Source organism: Pseudopodoces humilis, chromosome 8, assembly GCF_049639895.1.
Source record: "Pseudopodoces humilis isolate 2021_Gansu_Grassland_sample_001 chromosome 8, ASM4963989v1, whole genome shotgun sequence".
Classification (NCBI taxonomy): Eukaryota; Metazoa; Chordata; class Aves; order Passeriformes; family Paridae; genus Pseudopodoces; species Pseudopodoces humilis.
In genome coordinates this window covers 13,979,088-14,001,416 of record NC_142207.1, presented here as the reverse complement: position 1 = coordinate 14,001,416, position 22,329 = coordinate 13,979,088, and the positions used below count along the sequence as shown (strand labels likewise).

The following is a 22,329-nucleotide window of genomic DNA, read 5'->3' as shown; positions in this document are numbered from 1 at the left end:
ATTAGGGGGTCTAGACTGAGAGAACAGCAGGACTGCGGTTTTGAAGACAAATTATCCAAAAATAATACATAATCTAAATTATCAATAAGCCAAGTTTAGTTTTTACTGTGATCCCATTACATAGCAAAAGTCAACTAAAACTGAAGCATGTCTGCTGTGAAAGGGCATGTGCTCCAACTTGTTTAAAATAACAAAAGTCCCAACTGACTTGTTACATAAAACATATTTTCAGACTCCAAGGACCAACAGGCTAGGACAAACGTCATTGTTTAAATTTAAAGAACTCTGCGTGTGTTTCCGAGTTGGTGGTAAGATGTCTGATAAATATATATACTGGTAGGTTGTACAAGTAGGAGAAAATATTTATCTTTTAAGTCACATAAATGTGTTTTGGCTGGCCTATGCTGATGGCATAACTCCTCCCTTCTTTATGGTTTGGTGGTTTTATGTGGATTGCAAGGAGGTTTTGTAGAATGGCCACTATACTCACCATTATTCCTGGGAACTCTGTGGCACTACTACTGGACTTCTATTACCTGAAACAAGTCTGTGTTCATATTTGGGAGGAAAATGGGACCAGACAATGCCAAGCCCCTCCACCACTTTAGGTTGTCCTCTAAACCTTTCACCCTCTGCGGCTCTTTCAAATATTTGTTGGCTGCTTTCCTTTACTCTTCCTCTCTCTTTTTCAGATCTCTACTAGGAAACTTATTTCAGTTTCATTTGTCTCTTGTCATGTACATTTTGGTGTTTACTCATAATGTTGACTACTGAACATTCTGCAGTTTGTAAGTTTGACCTCTAACTCAGATTCTGCAGTAGTAAGGATGTGAAGTTTGTTGGTAAAGAAGGAACACTAGTGGCACATACACTAAAACTCTAATTTGAAAGTCAAACAAAACCACACAATTATGATCTGGCAGAGCAAAGAGAAGTGAATGATTTAGTTACCCATTCTATGTTTTGGTAGCCCACACCACATTCATAAACATTCTTTTCCTTTATTCAGCTATTGAACCACCTTACAATTTGGCTCTTGTTGTCTGGAGTATTCTTTTTGTACAGTTTACAAAGAAAAAGAAACTTGTATCTGCACTGATGGGTTGCCATGGTATTACTGATAATTATTGTTGAGTAATGTTTTGATAGTGCACCAGAGCTGCATCTTTTAGTGGCTCTACTCCCTCTGGCAAGCTGCCTATAAATATCTATTATTTATACATATTTTTGGCCCATTGACCTTTGGGCCTACCACCTGCATTACAAAAAAATTGTTTCTGTGGATGTCAATCCATTCATCTCCTTTTGTGCAAGGAAAGTGCTCTATACAGATTTGCATAATGGCACCTTTACACTCCTTTAAATCCTTCTGTTATATCAAAGAAATTTGGCAATTTTAATCATTAATGCATTGCCACTTTCTGCTCTAATTTCGTTCTTTGTTACACGCTGCCATTGCCAATAATGTACTCTGGAAATTCTTCAGGATTGTGTGGTTTTGGCTTTGCTTATCAAACACTGATGTCTCCTTGTAATAAAATTAGAAGACGGTAAGCAGTAATGGAGGTGTCTCACAGACATTTCCTGGGTCAGGACTCTTCTCAAATGGCACATCCTACTCTTTCTTTAAAACTAGACCAAGTATAAAAGCCTATTCAACATTAATTTTATACATTGGAGTTGTATTTTGGTGGGGGTTGGGAATTTTCTTTCAGGTTTTCTATAATTTTAGGTGATTTTTTTTTACTGTAATAAACATCTGCACTTGACTAATGAAATAAACTGTTTCAGACCTCATACTTCTGAGTGTAATTTTAAAACCCAACAGCAGTCTATACAGACAGCAGAGAATGCATCCAGTTCCTCAGGAGATGTAGCACAATGGATTGCTAGAATATTTTCATTAATTTGCCTCTACTGTAATTGTATAAGCTGCACATATAAACTTGATAGTTGGTAATCACAGAATGTTTGACTGGTATAGAAAACTTGCTGAGGTTTGCCAGTAATGAGATCTGAATATCTGGAGCTGCTTTACGGGCTGTGCCAGGTGAGCTCCCTGTTTCACTGAAATCCCATATTCTCTGAGTGTTTGCATGTTGAGTTTTTTAAATGGGGTCTGTGTTTCAGACCATTTTACTGCAAACAAACATAAATCTAACAATAAGTAAACTGAGTGCAGATGGGGTTATACAATACAGTTCCTGTGCTGGGACTACTGCCACCTCCAGAAATTCATCAGAAGGAAATCAGGTACTGTTCTGATGAAGTACTTAAAAGATAAAGCTTCGGAAGCTTTTTCAAGTATCCTGGCTAGAAACAATATGTCCTACAATGAGGTTCATGGAAAAGGGGTAGCAGGGGAAAACAGTGGACTATTCCAAATAGGGAAACCGGAAAAAGATACAGAGAAAGCTACTACCCAGTTGCAAAACTGTAACCTTTACAGCATAATGTATCTAAGTTTATCTCACTAGCACATTAATAGCAGCAGATGCTTTACCTTAATCATGTATGACTCCAAATTAAAAAAAAAAACAAAAAAAAACAACCATACTGATAGCTGTGGGCAGGATTTTCTAGGAAGGGTGCACATATTCCTTCCATCAATCTAGAAATTACAATGTTAACATAATTTAAAAATCTGTGTAACTGTTTCTCTCCAGAGAGAGAATTCTCTACCTTTAGACAACTATCAAAGAAATAATGTAGCTACACTACATAGAAATGTATAAAGAAAAACTTCAGAGGTTCCCTGGTGATGTTCTTGCAAAGCTCAGTGATAGCAAGTACATAATGTCCTGTGATGCCTTGGCTACCTGAAATGTGATGTACCAAGGCTACCTGAAAAAGTAATCAAGAAATCTGTAGCTGCAAACTAAGCCAATTATTTTCTTTCTTCTCTCTCTGACGTACACCTTTTTTTTAACAAAATATGTACACATCTGTAGGCTGTTGTCATGGTTGTAGTAGTCATCTTTCCTAGATGAAATGTCTCTCAACCTTCTTATGTAGTTTTTAAAAACCTTTTCATTTCTTTTTCCTGTTGCTCTTCTCTGGACCCTTTCAAGTATGATGAAGTCCATTTCAAAGACATTATTTTAGCTTTAACCAGCAAATACTTTGATAGATTTTATTCCTGTAATATTTACTGCTGTATCCATAAAGACTGATGTGCCTGTCTAACCTTGGAGTCATTTGTTTCAGCAGACTTATCAGTGCTCAAAGTAAGCATGTACACAGAGCTTAAGCAGCACAGAGCTTAACAGCCTCAAATTCAAAGTGAATGTAAATAAGGAAAACAAAAGCTAGTAATTTTGACGCTTACTAGATTTACTTTTCCAGCAGTTTACTCATAATTCTGTTCTAGAAATGTGGATCTTCCTTGAGACTTTCCTCTGTCCTCAGATTTTATCTGTGTCTGATTCACTTAAAAAGCAAGATAGTCTCTTCCACAAAATTTCTGAAATTAATCAACATTTTACAAATAATCACTAACACCTTTGGAATTATACAGAAATACATATGAAAATAACACGAATACTTTCTAAATGGTGTAGATTTCTACAAAAGTTGACACAAGCTTCTTATGGAGTATATCCTGACCAAAAGATAAATCATTCTGAAATACAAATAACATCTCTGAATATTGTAATTTACATAAATTTTTGTAAGGTTACTGTGCTACTTACATATGGATGCAGAAATGTTTTTCATATATGTTACAGCATAATGAACGGTTCTAAGATAATTTTTTACAGAAAATACTCTATTTTCTAACACAAGGGAATGAATTAATGCCACAGGAAAAAATAGGCCTAATCCTGCCTTTTTAAAACAGGAGAAAGATGGGGTGAGCTTTTCACCAAACTAATGGGTGAAACAGGCAAAAAATGAAATTTGGCTGCATGTATAATGGGTAAATTTATCTGATTTGAATTATACAAAATAATAGGTTCTTTCTATTCAAGTCTCATCCCAGACCCACCCCCCTTTTCCAGCCCTAGGGGAGGGAGCGTTAAATAATGGTCTGTGTAAACTGATGCTCATGCAGTAAGAGTTTGGAGAAGTGCTGTTTGTACAAGTTAAAGCAGGCACTGAAGAAAGAGCAACCAAATAAAAAGCAGCTGCAGGAGCAAAGTGGACCCTTCTGAAATTAAAAGACATGTCTTTCTTCACCAGAGTTTTGACGATGAAATGCAAGCAGACACTTGAATGTGAGAGGACTTACTTTTACCAGGCGCTTTTTGCCAGCAGCAGGTTTCCCGGGCAGCCCCGGCTGTGCAGCAGCCAGTCCCTGGAGGTGCGGAGCAGCCCGCGGGCGGCGGCGGGGAACAAAGGCGAGGGGCGCGGAGCGGAGCTGCTGGAGCCCCCCCCGCGCCGCCTGGGCAGGGTGAAGAGCCTGCACGAAATGCCCGGACCCAACACCCTCTACAACCTCTACGAATTCTTCTGGAAGGACGGCTTCGGCCGCATTCATGAAATCCAGGTACAGCTCCCTCGGGTATATAATGCTTTAATCACGCCACGCTACTTAAACCTTTCCTTTCCTCCCCTCATAAAGCGCTGGTGAATCGCCGGGTCAGCAGCACCGCAGCTGGGCATCGCCGCGCCGCCTCCCCGCTGGGGACAGCCGGGTTTCGGGGGATCCCCCACTCCAATTCCCGCAGCACCGGAGGCTCCGGTAGTTTTGTTTCCCAGGGGATCCCACGATCCCGGTTCCCCGTGCTCCGGCGCCCGCCAGCGCTCCCCGCGCATCTTTGTGCGCGGTCTAAACCGGGGAGGCGCCTCAGACTGAAAAAAAGTACCTTTTTTTTTTTTTTTTTTTTTTAACTGGGCTGTTTCACAAGCTTGCAGAGGGCTTATTTTTGGCTGGCAGGGCTGAGAAGTTTACCAGGACTCTTAGAGCTCAGCACCCACCCGTGCGGCGAGGTTGTGCCGGCAGCCGGGGCCGCACAGCCCTGCCGCGGCTGAGGCGCCTCGGCCGCTGCCCTTCCCTCAGCCCGGCTCGGCGCTGCTCCGCCGCGTTCAGGGACCATTTTGTCTCTCCTATCCCGGCCTCCCCTTACGTAAATACACTTTGCCTATATCGGTGCCCTGAGGGGGCGGTAGATGCGCCTGGCCCCGCTGCCGTCAGCGCTAGCCGGCCCCCGGCGGCCGCCCCCGTCCCTTGGGCGGGAGGCGGGCGGTTTGAACCCTGCCGGGGGGGCGAGGCTCCGGCCCGGGAGCGGCCACGGGCCCCGCGGCCCTGCCGCCCCCTCCCCGGCCTCCACATTGGAGCGGGGGAGGGGAGCGGGTGGCGGGAAGCGGGGCCGGATGGCGGCCTGAGGGGAGGGAAGGAGGGAGGCGGGCGAGAGCCTCTCCTGTCACCTGGCGTGTGGCGGTGCTGGAGCCTGGGGAGACGGTCAAGCCAACCAGAGACCGGGTGGGGCTTGAGAAGCGTCCTCTGGTCTGGGCACCTGCAGTGCTGTGGCGTCCCGCAGGCCGCGGCGGGTCCCTCGCTCGGTCGCACCTGGTGAGGGCGGGTGAGGCGCGTTATTCCTGCGGGAGCTGCGTGGACCAGGATCCTCCTTCTCTGCGCAGCGCCTCGGGGATGCTGGCATGGGCAGCGCTCTTACCATAAGGCTGTCGCTATCCAGAGATAAATTCTTTTGGCTGCTTGGCCAAACATGTGGGTTTCATTCCTGAAAAGTCACAGCGCATCTCCTGGGGCCCTTTCCCCGTGTAGTCCAAGAGATTCTAAAGGAAGCACTTTGTGTAGAAGAGAGGAAAGCTGTGTTTTTCACTCTTTTGCAGCTGTGGATCCATAAGCTTTCCATCGGCAGTACGCCGTTTGGAATACCTCAAACGGGGTTATTTTGTTATTTTGTTTTTCTTAGTGACCTTTCCCAAATCGCTAGGACTAAATTCACAGTCAGCCCCAAGAGGTTTGCTGCCTGAAAATTACTGAAATTTCAGGAAGAAAGAAGAGAGAGAAAAGGAAATAAGAATAGAAAAGGGAAACGAAAGAAAATAGAATTTTAAATTGTTTGAGAATCAAAACCTGAAAGTTAAGATTTACAATGGGCCTAAAAACACCAGAAAGAAGCAGGTGACAGAAAAAAAGAGAATCACATAAGTTGCTTAGTTTTGTCCAGCTTTCTTATATTTACGATTTAGATTTTTAAGAAGAAATGTTAGGATCTATGCTATATTCCATGGCAGCCAGATCAATTTGCTAATGATGAATTGCTCAGCTTGATTGCTTGCTAACCGAGACACAAGCTTCAGATGAAACCTGAAGACAACTAAAGCTTTTTGTTTCATTCAGTTTCTTTTTTTCCTCTAACTCTGTGGTGGTGTACAGAATTTGAGAGGTACTCATCATAGTTTCATAGCACTAAAAAAGAAGCTACCATTGGATTCAAGTTCTTTCACTGTCAAAACGGTGAAAATTATTCAAAATATTAAAAAAAATATAACACATACTAAATAGTATATCCTTTTCACTACCATTAACTGATATGGATGTTTTCTTCTTTAGTGAATACTATTCCTAGAAAGGAAAGTGTGAGGAAGGATAAGAAGAAGTTGCAATATAATACTCGTTTTCATTCTGCTTAGAGTCTCAAGAATCACAGGATGCCCTGTTTGCCTACACATAGAATGCAAGTAGGCATTAAATTTAACAGTCTGTTAAATTTAACAATACAGTGAACATGAGGAATTAATTAATCCCAAACGCTTTGGGAACCAGCACAGCTACTTAAACGGTGTCCTTTGGTGCACACAAATATTTGCCCGCTATATGCAGAAGGGGTGGGGAAGCCAAGTGCTTTTTCACAAAGGAGGTTCTGTTCTCAGTAACATGATTCCAGTTAGTCCTGGCCAAAGTAGTAATGCCTACAGCAATTATGACAAAGGGAAAGTATTTTAAATTTGATGGGGTTGGATCTCCTTTGTCTCATCAGTGCTATGCAAGGCTAAAGAAAAGAAAGGTGAGGAGGGAGGGCTTAGGATGCCAGCAGTTTGAATTGATGGTGTGTGAAAGAATGACTGATGTGAGAGTGGTATGTGAGGCATTAGAGTGGAACATTTTCAAGGTTTGGAACGAGAGAAAGAAAAACCCATGATGTGATAGAAAACATGGAAATAGAAATCCTGGGCATTGTTTTATACATCAAGTTGATAGAATGGTGTTCCGTCTATTGAAAGAAAGGGATGTCCAAATACTTTGTCCTTGTTCATTTCTGGTGTAAGACTAGTATTTAATTTATTTGATTGGATATCTTGTCACTTGATTTATTTTCTTCTGAAATTTGTTGTTCCATTTAAACCTCACCATCAGTGAAAATAATAAACTGCTCCATAAATACCAAAATTTGTTGAACCATTTTTCTGTGACTGGTGGCCTGTATCCTCCTCACTCCACTGATTTTTCCTTGCTGTACTCCTTTCCCAACTCATGCTTTCCTTTAGAGACACATACTCTCAAAGTTGTGACCTCCAAGTTCAGTATCCCTGAAGTATTTTTGAGGCAAGAGTTTGGGTTTTGGGAGTGGTTGTTCATACATTGCTCCATCTGTGGTGTTGGTTAGGAGCAGACCAAGCAGAAATGACAACTGACTTCCTGCTGTAGCATTTCACTCATCAGGATGACTAATACATGTGTCTCATATGAATCCAGAAGCTGATTTTTGAAAATGGTAAGAATATCGTTTTGGGAGACCTTTAGAACTTAGACTGAAGTTGGCCATTGTGTTCCAAAAGTAGTTAAGAGGTGACTGGTAGAGACCACAATTGCACAACTCGTGTTTTATTTGGAAACTAGACAAAAAGAATTACAATTTTATGTGCACTTGGTATCATATTCTGAAGAGTGATTCATGTGTCTTAAACTTATTGTTGGCAATTAAACAATTCATTTCTGTAACTAAGATTGAATAAAATATATTTCACCTGAGTTAATCTTGGGTCAATACTAGACTTTCACAAGTGTAGTTGGTGTCAACCATCTTTGGTTTATAATCAGCGTAACTCTCTGTGCAGATGTCTTTAGATTAGAATGTAGGTAGTGTGTCAAAGTTAAACTCTGGTCTGTTTAACTTGTCTTAATAGTTTAACCAGAAATAAAAGCTTTAAAATTGATTGTCTTTTAAATAACTGCTTTGCAGTTTTGCTGGGGTTTTTTCCCTCTGAAATGAGGATGTACCTCAACTCCAAGTGAATTTGTGAAAATTGAGAGTTTCACTTCATGACCATGTCAGAATGAAAATTATTTTAAATAATCAGTAACATTTCATGGGACAGTGATAGTGCAATCTTACTGGTAAACTTTTTAGGTTGGTTTTGTTTGTTTGGTTTAATATATATACACAGTTCAATGTTTTCCAATCCTCTTTATTAATTTCCAGTCCTCTTGTTTGCCTCCAGCCTGAATCACATGATTTGTGGATCAACCACTCAATAAACTCTACTGCAAGAATAAGACCCCATTTCTTCCTTTCTTTTGCAGAATTAGCATATGTCTCTCTCAAGTTCACTGCTGACAAATCTGTTCCAAAATGCAGCTTTTCACTAGGCTGTTGTGCTGTCAATATTCTTGGTTAGGTGTGATAAACTCATACAAAGTTTTTTAATAAGCAGTTAAATAGAGTAAGTAGTTATTACACATGATATTAAATTATATATTTGTATTATGCTGGTAATTTAACCCTATATACTTCCATGTTTTTAATTTTTGCAGACATTCTTTCTAACCTGTTTGATCTGAAGGGATGTGTTTTAAAGTCCACCAGGTCCTTTCATCTTCTCAGTGTTTGGTTTCACTTACGCTCTGCCTTAGAGCTTTGGGTCTTTTCAGTCAGGGTCCTGAACCCTGTGACCTCTCTGTTTTCCTTGTGAATATTTCACAGTAATGCTTAGATGCTTCTCCTGACATTTCAAACTGTTCCTTGACTAGAAGGCTGGGGATCAAATTTTAGATGTGAGAGATTGTGTATGACAAATTGTCAGTTTCCTTTTGTGGTAGTTTTCCTTAGTAATACTTGGCTTCTGTTTCTCTTTGTTGGTGATGTTGTAGCAAAAACACACTCAGGAATATGGAAAGATCTTCAAGTCTCACTTTGGTCCCCAGTTTGTTGTATCCATTGCAGATCGAGACATGGTTGCTCAAGTCCTCCGAGCAGAAGGCAGAGCACCACAAAGAGCCAACATGGAATCCTGGCAGGAGTACAGAGATTTACGGGGGAGAGCCACAGGGCTCATTTCTGCGTAAGTGTTGTTAGTCCTTCACTTTCCTTGTTTTCTTGTGCAAGTTTAGTAATTTTCTGAAAGACTGTACAAGTCATCTGGGAAAGCAGGCTTTTCTGTGTGGGGAAATTTGTTCGTCTAGTGGGGGGAAGGGAGCAGGTATTTGTGGTGAATGCTGTGCATTTGTTCTGCTGTGAAATTTCAAAGGGATGGTAATGATGTGTAGTTGAACGTGCAGTGAGCTACTTTACATGAAGACATTCTTTGGGAATGTGTATCAACTGGAGTTGTCTGAGCTGACTCACCTGCAAACAGTTTTACAGAATAGAGCTTACTAGCTTTGGCATTGCACTGCATGAATGTGGCTTTATTGCATCAGTTCTTGACTCTTCCATCTGGATGGCGGTGTGCTGTGCGGAATTGTTAGCTCAGATTTGTTTTAGCTTTATGGTTCACCGAAATGCCCCCTCCGTAGACTAACGTAGAGAATGGTCAATTCACACTGTAGTGCATCCCCACACAGATATTTTTGAATCTGGCTGATTCCAGAGGAGTTATCTGTCTGTACAGCTTGCATAACCTGGCAGAGCATGTGGGTGTGGTTAATTGCCACTGGGAACTACTCACAGTCCCCACTGACATAGGATGTTTATTTAGAGGGAAATTAATTTCCTGAGTCATGGGCAGTCTGTTTTTTCATGGTAGCAAAAGGCTTTATGTATTGCATTGCAGACTCAAATCTTAAGCTGCAGTTGAGACTCAAACTAACAGTTTCTTGATACTTAGTGAAAAGAGATCTTAAATCAGAGGACTCAGGAAATATTTATTAAAGACATTAAATTCTTCTGCTGGCCAATAAGTTTCTGTGCCTTGCAGTGGCATTGCTCCAGGTAAAAAAAAAAAAAAAAAAAGTAATGGGAAATATAACAATTTAAAATAAACACATAAAAGATAATTACCCATTTTCATAAGGAATGGAAAGGTATTCCTGGAACCACTTTTCCCAAATACTCTGTTGATATGGAGCATGTAGATACTAAATTCCAGATTTTTAGTCTTCAGCAAAAAGGTTTCCATGCATGGATCAGCTAAAGCAGAATCTGTAGCTGTAAGTCATTTCTCTACAGGTAGGTCTGCAGGTTTAGAACTGGGGTAGCTGAAAGTGATGTATCAGTAATGGAATTTATGGTACCAACTCAAGCTGTTGATTTGTCAGATCTGAATGTGATACTTTTACTTGGTAATTAAGTACTGGTTCTGTGTAAAATCAATTTTGCAGACTACCTATTCAAATATTTATTTAAAAGCAATTTTAGTAGATTATTTTACTAATTTCTTGCGTTAGCCACTACTAGCAGACTAACATCGGGACACTTGTCAAATTCAGAATACTGAGTGGGCAAGTTCTGTCACTCAACCCAGAGATTGATTGACACCTTAAAATACATGTTGTGACACTGAAATTTAATGAGGACATGCAATAAATACAGAATAAAGTTGTAGGAGCATAACACAAAACACCCATTATCATAATTTTCATTTTACCATTTGTTTTCATTTGACATGAAAAATCACAAACAGTATAGTTGCAGAGCTCTTACCCAGCTGATGATTGCTAAGGAAAACTACATACAGACTTTATTAATAATTTCTTCTAGGGAGGGGGAGCAATGGCTAAAAATGAGAAGTGTACTGAGGCAAAAAATTCTGAAACCCAAAGATGTGGCTATTTACTCTGAAGGAGTCAATGAAGTTATCACAGACTTAATTAAAAGAATCCACACCCTCAGAAGTCAAGAGGAGGATGGGGAAACAGTGATCAATGTTAACAACCTTTTCTTCAAGTACTCAATGGAAGGTAAGCCCAGGCTGGATCTGTAAAGAAAATGGATGTAAAGCAGTGTGGTTGTGGTTTGGCATGTCTGTCAAATGACTGTGCCCTGTTGTGATTAATCTGAAAGGGAAGTTTGATAGTCTGCATTCATGTGTCCTTCTAGTTAGTGCAGTGGGTATCAGTAGAATTTCTTTGCAAAGTTCAAAGACATGATACATTGTATTAAGGAGCAATTCCTATGGAAATGCTGGTGTATAGGTAAGATGTTCAATCAAGGCCTTGAACAGTCTCAGTATTCCATATTTCTGTATTTATTTCTCAAGAATAAGGGTGCAGACCTTCTAACAGATGGCTTCTAAGACATGTTAATTTCACAATATACCAGCCAAATTCCAATGAGGAATCCCCATGTGATGCATCTAAATTCAGTCCATAGCTTAATGTGGGAAAAGATACTTCTTTTCCCTGCCTACAGATGCCAAGTATGGGATTGTTATGCTTGCCTTAAGATCATCTACCACTGGGTACCATTAATGAGGGGAATGCTGAATGAAGCTCTGGACTGAGCCTGTATGGCATTTCCTGTGTTCTTACAGAAATCTCATAGTGATACATACTTCATGTATTTCTTTAACTATCTTTTCTAATCTTGTTAGATGTAATGTCTTTTAAAAACATTGGTACTCTTTTCTGACAGGCAGCTGAGTAATTTGGGATTTGAAGAATTTCCAAATTGCTCACTTATGAAGATGTGTCAAATTGCTGGCTGCCTGCTTGGTCTGTTTCACATTAATAGTGTCTAAAAATGGCATTTAACTACCAGTTTATGGAATTTCAAACTATGAGCTTACAGATTCACTATAACTGAAGGGTTAGTTTAAATTCTTCACATTCTTTTATTTTTTCATTTATAATTGTGCTTGGCACACTTATTTTCCACATGACTTGCTGTTTATTTAACTTACTCTGTAACTGTTCAGGGAACCAATACGTAAGATTTCTTTGAAAGGACCTAGTAAGCAGCAAGAGGATGTAGAAGAACTAGCAGTTTCTGAAAGAGGCACACAAGAAAGAAAAGGCACAGAAAAAAATCTTCCCATGGTGGAAAATTAGGAAAGGAAGAGTGAGTTGAAAATAACCAAATTTTAAAATTATTTTTGTCAGCAAAGATAATTTCTAGTGGGGATGCCCACAGTACTGCAGAAAAAGATCTGAAAATTACAAGTCAGAACAAGAGACAGTCAACATTGTCACTTGCAACAGTGTCACACTTCCTTTTTTTTAGGGCCATGTGGAGAATGGTGTGTGGAGTAAAGCACTGTCTGGAGTGCAAGCTTTTTATCCATTTACACAGACTCAATATCCATTTGCTACTAACTGATGACAGACACAGCCACTGGTAGAAACTCCTGTGTTGTCACCAGTTATCAGAAATGTCGTTGGACTTGTGTGTCCCTGTGTGTTCAGAGGCCAACAGGGCAGGCTGAGGATTTGTAGTGCAGGGTAAAACACAGCGAACAGGCTGGAGGCTGCTCTACTTCTGGTGGAATTCCTGTCTCTTCCCATGCTGAGCATTATTGACATAGCAACTACTCTCTTGCTGCAGTGCTTAGCTGGGCTGTTTTACTGTGTTTTGAATTTCATTTTATGTTATTTAATTCCTTAAATTATTAATATGTATTAATGCATGTGTATAGACAATTCTTTCATTTTTTTATGTGCAGGTGTGGCAACTATTCTGTATGAATGCCGGTTGGGCTGCCTTGAAAACAACATTCCACAGCAGACTGTTGAATATATTGAGGCTCTGGAATTGATGTTTAGCATGTTTAAGACTACTATGTATGCAGGTGCTATTCCCAAATGGCTTCGCCCACTTATTCCAAAACCCTGGAGAGAGTTCTGCAGATCCTGGGATGGACTCTTCAAATTTAGTAAGATTTAGTAGTAGAAAAGTTCAGCTGTATTTCTGCAGGTTCTGTGTGTGTTTGAACGGGACAAGCTGCATTTCTCTTCTAAAATTTTAAGAAGACTTTGTGGCAGAAGTAAGTTTCATATTAAATACAGACTGGCCAGGGGAACTGTTTTAAAAAATATTCTGCTGAAAATAAACTTTACCAGTAAATTTCAAAACTCCTCCCCTATTTTTTACTGTTCTTTCTTTATGTATCTTCATCTGCTTCAGCACCCACTTGCCACTCCAGGTCCAAGTGCTTTGCCAAGGTTTTATCTTAAACCACTTCAATTTTAATGAGGGTAGTTTTGTTGATTTCAGCAAAATTTCAATTAAGCACCCTGACAAATAATCACCACAAAAATTATCTAGAAAGTTAATAAACTAGCCTCTGGCAATTAATTAAATACTTCATAAAGTTGATTTATGTATACACAAGTGTATAAGGTGACATTGAAATGCATTGATGTACTCCAATATGGGTTTCTTTGGTAAATAAAACATTCCAGGCTACTTTATGAATCAGTTTTCATATAAGTTCATGTAAGTAGGAAGAAGGAGTTGTCTTTGCAATTTTATTTTTTTAATGTTCTTGAGTGTTAAAAAAACTTGAACTGTTTTCTCTCTCAAATATTGAGAGCTGGGTTTTCATTTTTTTCTAAGTTTATTCTGTGAGCCATTAACTTTCTGAGGAGTTTTTATCTTCTTAAATCCCTTGCTTGACCAAAGATGTTGTTTGCAGTCACTAGAGTATACATGGAATTGTAGGTGAAATTTCTCAGTGTGTCATTCACTGAAGTTTTTGAATTTTTGTTATTCAAAACAAAAGATGCTCCTCATCTTTGTCTTCAGAGTAATTAAGTTCTGTGGCTTTGACCTTCTGGTTGCTGCTAGCATCTTGTAGAGATGCTTGCTAGCATCTTCTTGCAGAGTCATCAGGAGACAAGCCAGGTGGGCATAAAAACTTGTCCTCGAGCTTCTCTCGAGGAAGGGAACTGAAGTCTCTTGTGTCATTTCTTTGTGCTCAGCATTCTCATGCTGTGAACTACCAGGGTTCCTGACAGCTCAATCTTTCCTTTCCATGAGTACCCAAGGACCTCCACTACCACTCTAAGATTTTTCCTTATGGAAATTTTTTTCCCCCCCAGATGTGCAGTGTAGTGTGAGAAATGTGGTTACTGAATGGAACCAGCAGAAAAATAAAAATGGAGGCTTAACAATTTTTTTGAATCCCAAAGGTCAAATCCATGTTGACAACAAATTGAAGGCTATTCAGTCTCAGCTGGACCAAGGAGAAGTACTGAAAGGTGGGCTACTTACACACCTCCTAGTGAGTAAGGAACTTACTTTGGAAGAGATCTATGCCAACATGACTGAAATGCTTCTGGCAGGAGTGGACACAGTAAGCTTGTAACCTTTTTTCTCGTGCATAGTTATTTTTGTAAACCAGTATCACTGGCAGATCTCTTCACAGGGGTTACCTTGTTTGTAAGGATGTAATTTTAACATTGAAGCCATGACACCTTTAAAGTGATACAAAATACTTCCTGTACTGTGTAATCTCTCCACTGGAATGAAATCACCGCTCTAGCTGTGTTTTACAGGAACCCACCGCTTGAGTGTCTGTTCCACAGTTTATTAAACAGATAAAATAGCAATTGTCTTTGCATTCAGCTTGTATTTCAAGCATTTTCTTTTCATAGTTTGCTTATCAGGTAGGTGTTTGTGCTACTTTAGGTAAACCACAGTAGAAAAGTTAGCTGAAAGTTAATGTGAAAAAAATAGATCAATAAACTCATGTGAGGAGTTTGGTAAAGGATTTTCATGTATGGCTAGTTAAACCAAATGGAACACACATTATGGATCAGATACCTGCTTTCTGCTGGCATCCATTAAGAGGGAGCAGTTAGGCCAGCAATGATGTGGATAAGGCATAAATTCACTCTACCCCTGCTTGTGGTGGCAACACAGAGTCAGGCTGAGGCAAAAAGGCTCAGTGTAAAGGCTGTGTAAAGGCTCAGGACTAATGGGGCTGGTGTATCCAGTATGTGAACACCTAGGAATGTGTTTCAAGTGTCTCTCATTCTTCATTCTTCTGATTTGCCATACAGACCATTTGAAGTAACATTAATGTTGTGCGTGTATCTTCCCTGCTCATTCCTGTTGTATGAAATCAGTGTGGCTCAGTATTGACTGCAGCATTATAATTGGAAGAATAAGGAAAAAGAAAGATGAGATATTGTATGTACAATGTATACAGAGTTATTTAGAATATCAATGAACTCTACTACTATAGATGATTGCTACTGAACAAATTTTTAAAAGAAATTATATTAATTTGATAAAGAAGTGGTATGTAGGACTTGAATAGTCTTAAAGTAGAAAAGTTTAAAATAAGTAAAAAAGTAAAATGGTCTTAAAGAAAATAAAAACTCTCTGGATAATTGAATTCAGATTTTTTTTTGGTTAAGAAAGTTGTAAGGTTTCTAAAGAAAACGAAAAAACCCCAACAGCAGTCACTTTTGAGTTCCAAAATAAGGAGCATATGTAAAACTTCTTTATATGCTGAATATGACTCCATTAGTTAAATGTCCCAAGGGCTTATGAGTTTGCAGACATTTTTGATGTTTTGTTCTTGAATAAAACACAGTTATTAATCCCATTCATTTTCTAATCTTTCAGAGCATGAATTTTCCATTTTTAGTGTGTGACATTTGTCATTAAAATAAAAGGACAATGCTCATGCCAACAAGAATTTCCCTTTCCATTTGATTCAGCTTTCTCAGCTGGCAGCAGTCTTTTTCTGAGAGGACAATACTTCTGATCTCTTCATTTTCAACTACAAAACAAAAATTGAAGGAATCTTTTTTTTCCCTACTGCCGTCAATTCAGATCTCATTTTATCATAGAAACTGAAAGAGGTTTAGAGGATTATAAAAGCTTTCAACAGAATTGTGAGGCAGTTGTTGGCTACAAAGCATTTTGTCTGTTGCTGGAACAGTCCTGATTTATAAGAAGTTATGAAGAAACTGGGAAGCTGGGAAGGAACACTGTTTATATCAGAGAAGCTGTGTACAGAGCTCTGTAGAATAGAACTGGGTTGCATTGTAGAAGGCACAGCCATTCAATATTGCAAGAAAAACAAGAAAAGCCTATGAGCATGGTACTTCTAGCACTATACCCCAGTTTGAAGACAAGACATAAAAGGTCATCACCATGATGAATTTGCACTCTAAATTGATCTTAAGACCAAAATAAGACATTTCCACAAGCTGATTTTTTTTCCAGCTGTGGTGAAAAAAGATTAGATGATGGGTTTCTTTAAATTATCTTGTGTTCAAAGTTGGATTATCTCCTGCCTAGTGTTTCTTTTTCACACAAAATAAAAATATTCTAAATGGTAGTGGTGTAGCATTTCTTACCAAAAAGGATAAAGTATAATCTTAGCAGTGATGATATCAATTCTGTCCTGTGGATGCTATGAGGGGACCACCATATGCTCAAAAAGGGTTGGAAATGTTCTGAGTAGTATTTTCTTATCTTGTTTCCTGTGAAGTGTTTTTGTTGGAAGGAAAGGTAAAATGCATATTGAAAACTAAGGGCTAACATTGCTGTTTAGAGTGTTTATGTTTCAATATTGTTTACATAGTTGGGTTTGCATTTGGTTTGTCTGTTGCTTTTTATATTTCACTGGGAAAATATCAACATGGATTGTTTTGATATGCGGTGGACTTTTAGATGGAAAAGGGATGAAGGAGGAGATGGCGAAGTCTGGCAACTCCCATTGAATCCAGATGTGAATCATTGCCAGCCTGTTTCATAACTTTAAACATATAAAACACATAGTTGAAAGCTGATTGTTTTTCTTGGCTTGAGATTATTTTTAATGTAATCTTGTTGAGCTTGATGACTGTGGTTTTTTCCTTAGACTTCTTTTACTTTGTCCTGGGCAATATACTTGCTGGCAAAGCACCCGGAGGTGCAGCAACGTGTTTATGAGGAAATAGTCAATAAGCTGAGGAAAGATCAAGTTCCAGCTGCCCATGATGTCCCAAAATTGCCTCTGATTAGAGCTGTCCTGAAAGAAACCTTGAGGTAAGCAGCAGACAATTAAAATATTTAATTCAATGTTATTCTAATGAATTTTGAGTCCATTTTAGCATTTTTAGTTTATTGTTGCTATTGCAATTTGCTGCTTCTACTTTTATTTATTTCAGCAGTATTGTGTCCAAGGATGCTTAAGCAATGAATAAGATAGATTATGTAATGTTTAATGTTTCTAAGTATGGTAGAAGTGGTATCACATACATAGGACGTGTTTGTTAAGGTAAGGAATCAAAAGCTTGATTTTTCCCTTTAGTCTGTGTGACAAAATGTAGGAAACTCCTTCCCCACACTGGTACTTTTCAGTGCCGCTTCAATGATTTTAAGCTTTTCGATTTAAATTAAAGGCATGTGACATACTTTTTTTTAATATGTTCATACTAAATGTCCATCATGAGATGAGGGGAGGGGAGTAAGAGGATTTTAAAGAAGGCATCAATAAAGCTTTTTCAGCTTTAGCAGCAGTGCTAAAATGTTGGCAGCTTGACCACCTACCTTCATGCTTGTACATGTGTAAAGCAAATAAATACATAGGACAAATAGCTCAACCTTCAGTTACTAATAAATAACTTTTCTCAGATGATGGTTATATTCTCACAGATGATTCAAGGTCTTTGAAGCTCCAAGGTGTTCTGTACTCCTGAAAAACATTTTTGGTGTAAATGAATATAGCATTCATCCACCATATTTGCGAATGCAAATTTGAATCTAAATTTTTTAAATTGTATTAGTTATTACTGTTGAACTCCAGATAAATATTTCTCACTAGGTTATATCCAGTACTGCCAGGAAATGGAAGAGTAACCCAAAAAGACTTGATCATTGGAGGATACTTGATACCAAAAGGGGTAGGTTATGTTGCAGTCCGCTGCAGAGAACAGTTTAATTTTTGCTAATGGAATATGATCTGCTACAGTATATATACACTTCATTGATTTTAAAAGATTTCACCATGCTAGAACATTAAGAGGAAAGTATGTCAGTAATACCCATTTATATGCCACAAACAGATTTTATTACTTATTGTTGTTGTTTTGACATTTTTTATTTGGGTCCTCACAGGCAAATGAAATTTATCATCGTGACTTCTTCTTAATATTTTTGAGGGTGGGGTCTATTAATAACATACTTGTGTAATGGTATAATTCAATAAAAAAAGCATGAATTTCATTATTCTTGGAGTTTTGTAATTCTTTGTCTGTTAACTCCCTTTGTAGAAAGTTTTTCTCTTTTTCTCATAGCAGCTTCATGAAACAATTCCCAATACTTGTGATTTGTTGCCATTTCCCTCTCCACTGCATCTTCTCTAATATATCCAGCAACACTGAAAACAATTGGAAGATTATTTCCTTTGACCAACTGAGAAAGGGATTTGATTTTTGAAGTATCCCTTTGTCTTTAGAATTACTCAGAGTTGCTTAAATTTTATCACCTCTTACTGCAGAAATTACAGTAATTGCAAATTCTTTTAAATTTTGTTATGTGCATTGGAACTAGCTAAATATAAATATAATATTTTTCCTCAGACCCAGCTGGCACTTTGTCATTATGCTACTTCATACAGTGAAGAAAATTTCTCAGTGGCAAATGAGTTCCGACCTGAGCGCTGGCTGAGGAAAGATAATTTGGACAGAGTGGACAACTTTGGCTCCATCCCCTTTGGTTATGGCATTCGAAGTTGTATAGGAAAAAGAATTGCAGAGCTGGAAATCCATCTTGCACTGATTCAGGTTAGAACTATGTGACAGCATTACAAGAAGAAAAGTGAATTGGTATTATTTTTTTATGTATGCCATTTCTGGGTATCTAATATTAGACAACACTCCAAAACCTTTGTTTTGGAGTGTTGTCTAATGTACTCATGGGGCAAGGATTTAAAAATTGAAAATAATCATGCTTGAAATGTAGCATACTACCTAAACTACTATCTATCTAAAATGGTATGATACACATGATGTAAAACTAAAGGTAAGTTTGTTAAGGAAATACATAAATTTGGTAGTAGGCTTACATAGAAGGTTTTCGTAAGAAAATCAGAAATCTTAACATATATTAGAATGGTTACCTGCTCAGTTTCTGTGTTTTAGTTAAAAGAATTCATAACTTACAAAGACATAAAATAGATTTTATATCCTTGTACTGATCACAGTGTCACGACAAACAGTATAATTTTTCTGTGTTCTGGGCTTTTCTGTATCTTCTTGTTCTTTCTTCAAACTCATTATCATTTTAGATATACATAATTTATAGTCATATAAATAGTACATATTGAGATATATTGTTTTTGATTGGTCATATCATAAAGAAAATGTTCCCAACAGCTGCTACATTTTTTGTCATTTACAAGACAGCCTATAGCTCAAATAATGAGTCCAGACTGTGCAATCAAATAGCAAAAATTTGGTAACTATTTATAGCTACTTAACTATAAAAATATTTAGATCCATTTTATGTATTCAAAGGAAAGTCTGATTGAATTTTTCTTTGAATTTCCTTCAGTAAATTTCTAGAGCAATCTCTGAACAATTAGTGCCTGTCTTTTGGAACTGCAAGTGAGAGCTCTCCCAGGGGGGTTGGTAAAACAAACATGCTTCCATCTTTTTGAAAAAGACACTCAAGGAAGCCATGGAGAACCTGCTTTGTTTTCTGGAAAGAAACTAGAATAAAATAGCACACAACCTATTTACAAACAAAGAGGTGATATTTAAGTGAGTTAAAATTAGAAACACATGGAGCTCATCAAAAAGAAATTGTTTCAGACCAGTCTGATTTCTTTCTTTAACTTGATCACTTACCTCATGTGGGGGTATAAAGTAAGCCAGGTATTCTGACTTCAGGAAGTATGTTCACATGTCCTGTATGTTTTTCTCTCAATTAAATTAATAAAATTAGTTCCAGATGGAAGTGCCCATAAAATACATGCACAGCTGGTTGGAAAAAGGAAATAGCTGGAGGCAGTGGCTATCAAATATTTGCTGTTGAACTGGGAAAGCATTTAATTAAAATTCTATAAAAGTCTGTCCTGCATTTGATTTAGGCTGTTATTTTCATTAACAGAGTAAGTGATGGATTAGAGAATACTTTTACAGTTTTCATGGGATACCAAGCTGTTGTGAATTAAGTTATAACCAGGGGATGTGAATATAGAATTTTGACAAAAAAGGAGAAATGTTCCAGAAGCAACACAAAATTATTCACTAGTAACAGTTACAAGTCAGTGCCCTTGAGAAGAAAGAAATGCATAAATACAAATTTATAAACAACTGTCTGGATAATATTAGTATCATAGGAACAGACTGGAGTGATATAGTAAAAAGTTGGTCAATTCTGACAAGGTTATGTGATTCTAGATAATATCAGCAGCATTAGCAGGCATTTTTTATGTCAGAAAGAGGAGCTAAATTACTCAGTTTTACCAAACTGATGAATTCTCACTAGGCAACTATAAACTGCTATCACTATACACTGCATTTTAAAGACAAGATAGCCAAATTCAACAATATTTGGAAGACAAAGATAATAAGAAGGATAAGAGATAACTACTTTATTTATAGAAAAAAGTGTTTGAGATTTATTATTAGGAAAAGTTGAGGATGTTGCAGTATTTTCCTCCTGAAAGTGTAAAAGTAGATAGCTGAGGTATTCTTCTTTCAGAAAAATGTGTCTGATGGGATTGGGATTCCTATAGCTTTCTTAATAATTTCACACATTGATTGATACTAAAGGAAGTGAAATAAAAAACACGTAGAGAGGAACCTCACAAAGTTTTTAAGAGACCTTTGAAACTTTGACCAGTTTCTCTGATAGTTCAGACTGTTTAATCTGATTATGTAGAAGTTCTTCAGTAAGGACTTGCTTGGTCCTCCCTCCATCAGAGGAGGAAGATTTTGAACTATAATCTTTACCTTGTAACACCTTCTTTTTTTTTCCTGGATGGGAATCATAGCACTTAAACACTGCCCAACTGGCAACACATATTTTGCTTGTGACAGTCTGTTATGCTCTCTTGTTTAAAGGCTACTCTTCACTGGTAATTTTGCAGTTTTTCTAATACTTGTCCTGTTTATGTTCACAGTTACTTCAGAATTTTGAAATCAAAATTTCTCCCAAAACTGAACCAGTTCATGCCAAAACTCATGGGCTTTTGACTCCTGCAAATTCCATCAATGTCAGATTTTCTGACAGGAAGTGAAACTCAAATGTTTCGGAAATACTTGTACAATTTTCATGGAAACAGGTTTGCATTTTGTGAAAGTTTAAAACACGCTTGTTCTCTGGTTTGTAGGTATTTGACAATATAATGAAGTATTATGTTCTGCCTTCTAGCAGTACATAAGAGCAATTACCTCTCCTGTAACAGTTAATTACACATATGAAAATATATACCAAAAAATTCCTTCTTGCACTGGGAATCTCCTTTTATTTAGAAGAATTCCTAGTAATAACAAGACATGCATTGAAAAAAATCAACCCAAAGTAAATTTGGACATGTCAATATCATTCAGTAGTTTTGTTACGCTGCTATTCAGTGAGTGTATTTGAGAACAAGGGGATTATTATATAATATGTGGAAATTAGCTGCATGTGTAAGTTTGTATTTTCCTGTTTCTTGTCCTCCAGTGGGTTTTTTTAGAAGTTTCCATGTAACAATGAAATTATGAGATCATTTTTTTGTATGTAAAAACATTTACTCTGCATGTATGAAAAAAAAAATCCAGTAATATAAAAAGTAAAGATAGAAAAAGTGCAACTTGTCATGTTGTTTAGACTTGAAATACAGAACATATACAAATTTATCTAAACTTAATCCCCATAGAATGTTTCTATATAGTTTTAAAAAAATAAAAATCTTAAAAATGAAAATTTAAACTTCACATTGGAGAGTTTGAAGCCAGGCATTGTTCTCATCACCAAAGCACAAGACACTTTCATTGTTCTAGCTAATATGTCAAACTCAAATGTAAATATTAAAAGGAAGTAGTTGTTACATGTTTATCATTTTTAAAATACTACTTTTAACTTTATTCACAGTTCTTCAACAGTAAGAATTGTAAACTTCCCATTTTAACTTGCTGAACCCATAGGCAAATACAGAGTTCTGTAGGATGGAAATGTGACTACTGATGTATTCAGAGAGGTTTTTTGCTATCTGGTGCCTAACAGAAAGAGTGGACACCTGGAAGTCTGGGTTTTGTCTTTTGGGAAT

The 22,329-nt window shown here is 37.8% G+C and overlaps 1 protein-coding gene across 1 annotated transcript; it reads left to right on the top strand.

Moving 5' to 3' along the window:
* Positions 1-4,165: 4,165 nt before the first annotated feature.
* Positions 4,166-21,315, top strand: CYP27C1 (cytochrome P450 family 27 subfamily C member 1). Its single transcript, XM_005519680.3, has 9 exons — positions 4,166-4,489; positions 9,062-9,252; positions 10,890-11,089; positions 12,790-12,999; positions 14,258-14,421; positions 16,948-17,114; positions 17,893-17,971; positions 18,650-18,853; positions 21,199-21,315. Exons 1-9 carry the CDS (start codon positions 4,166-4,168, stop codon positions 21,313-21,315), a joined length of 1,656 nt encoding a protein of 551 aa, XP_005519737.2.
* The last annotated feature ends 1,014 nt before the right edge of the window (positions 21,316-22,329 follow it).

What these genes read in the sequence shown, in the direction of transcription:
- CYP27C1 (XM_005519680.3), top strand. Translation starts at nt 4,166, where the DNA reads ATGTCTTTCTTCACCAGAGTTTTGACGATGAAATGCAAGCAGACACTT. An exon ending in CTTCAAGTACTCAATGGAAG is followed by an intron (nt 11,090 to 12,789) that starts GTAAGCCCAGGC and finishes TTTTATGTGCAG; the next exon opens with GTGTGGCAACTATTCTGTAT. An exon ending in GTCCTGAAAGAAACCTTGAG is followed by an intron (nt 17,115 to 17,892) that starts GTAAGCAGCAGA and finishes ATTTCTCACTAG; the next exon opens with GTTATATCCAGTACTGCCAG.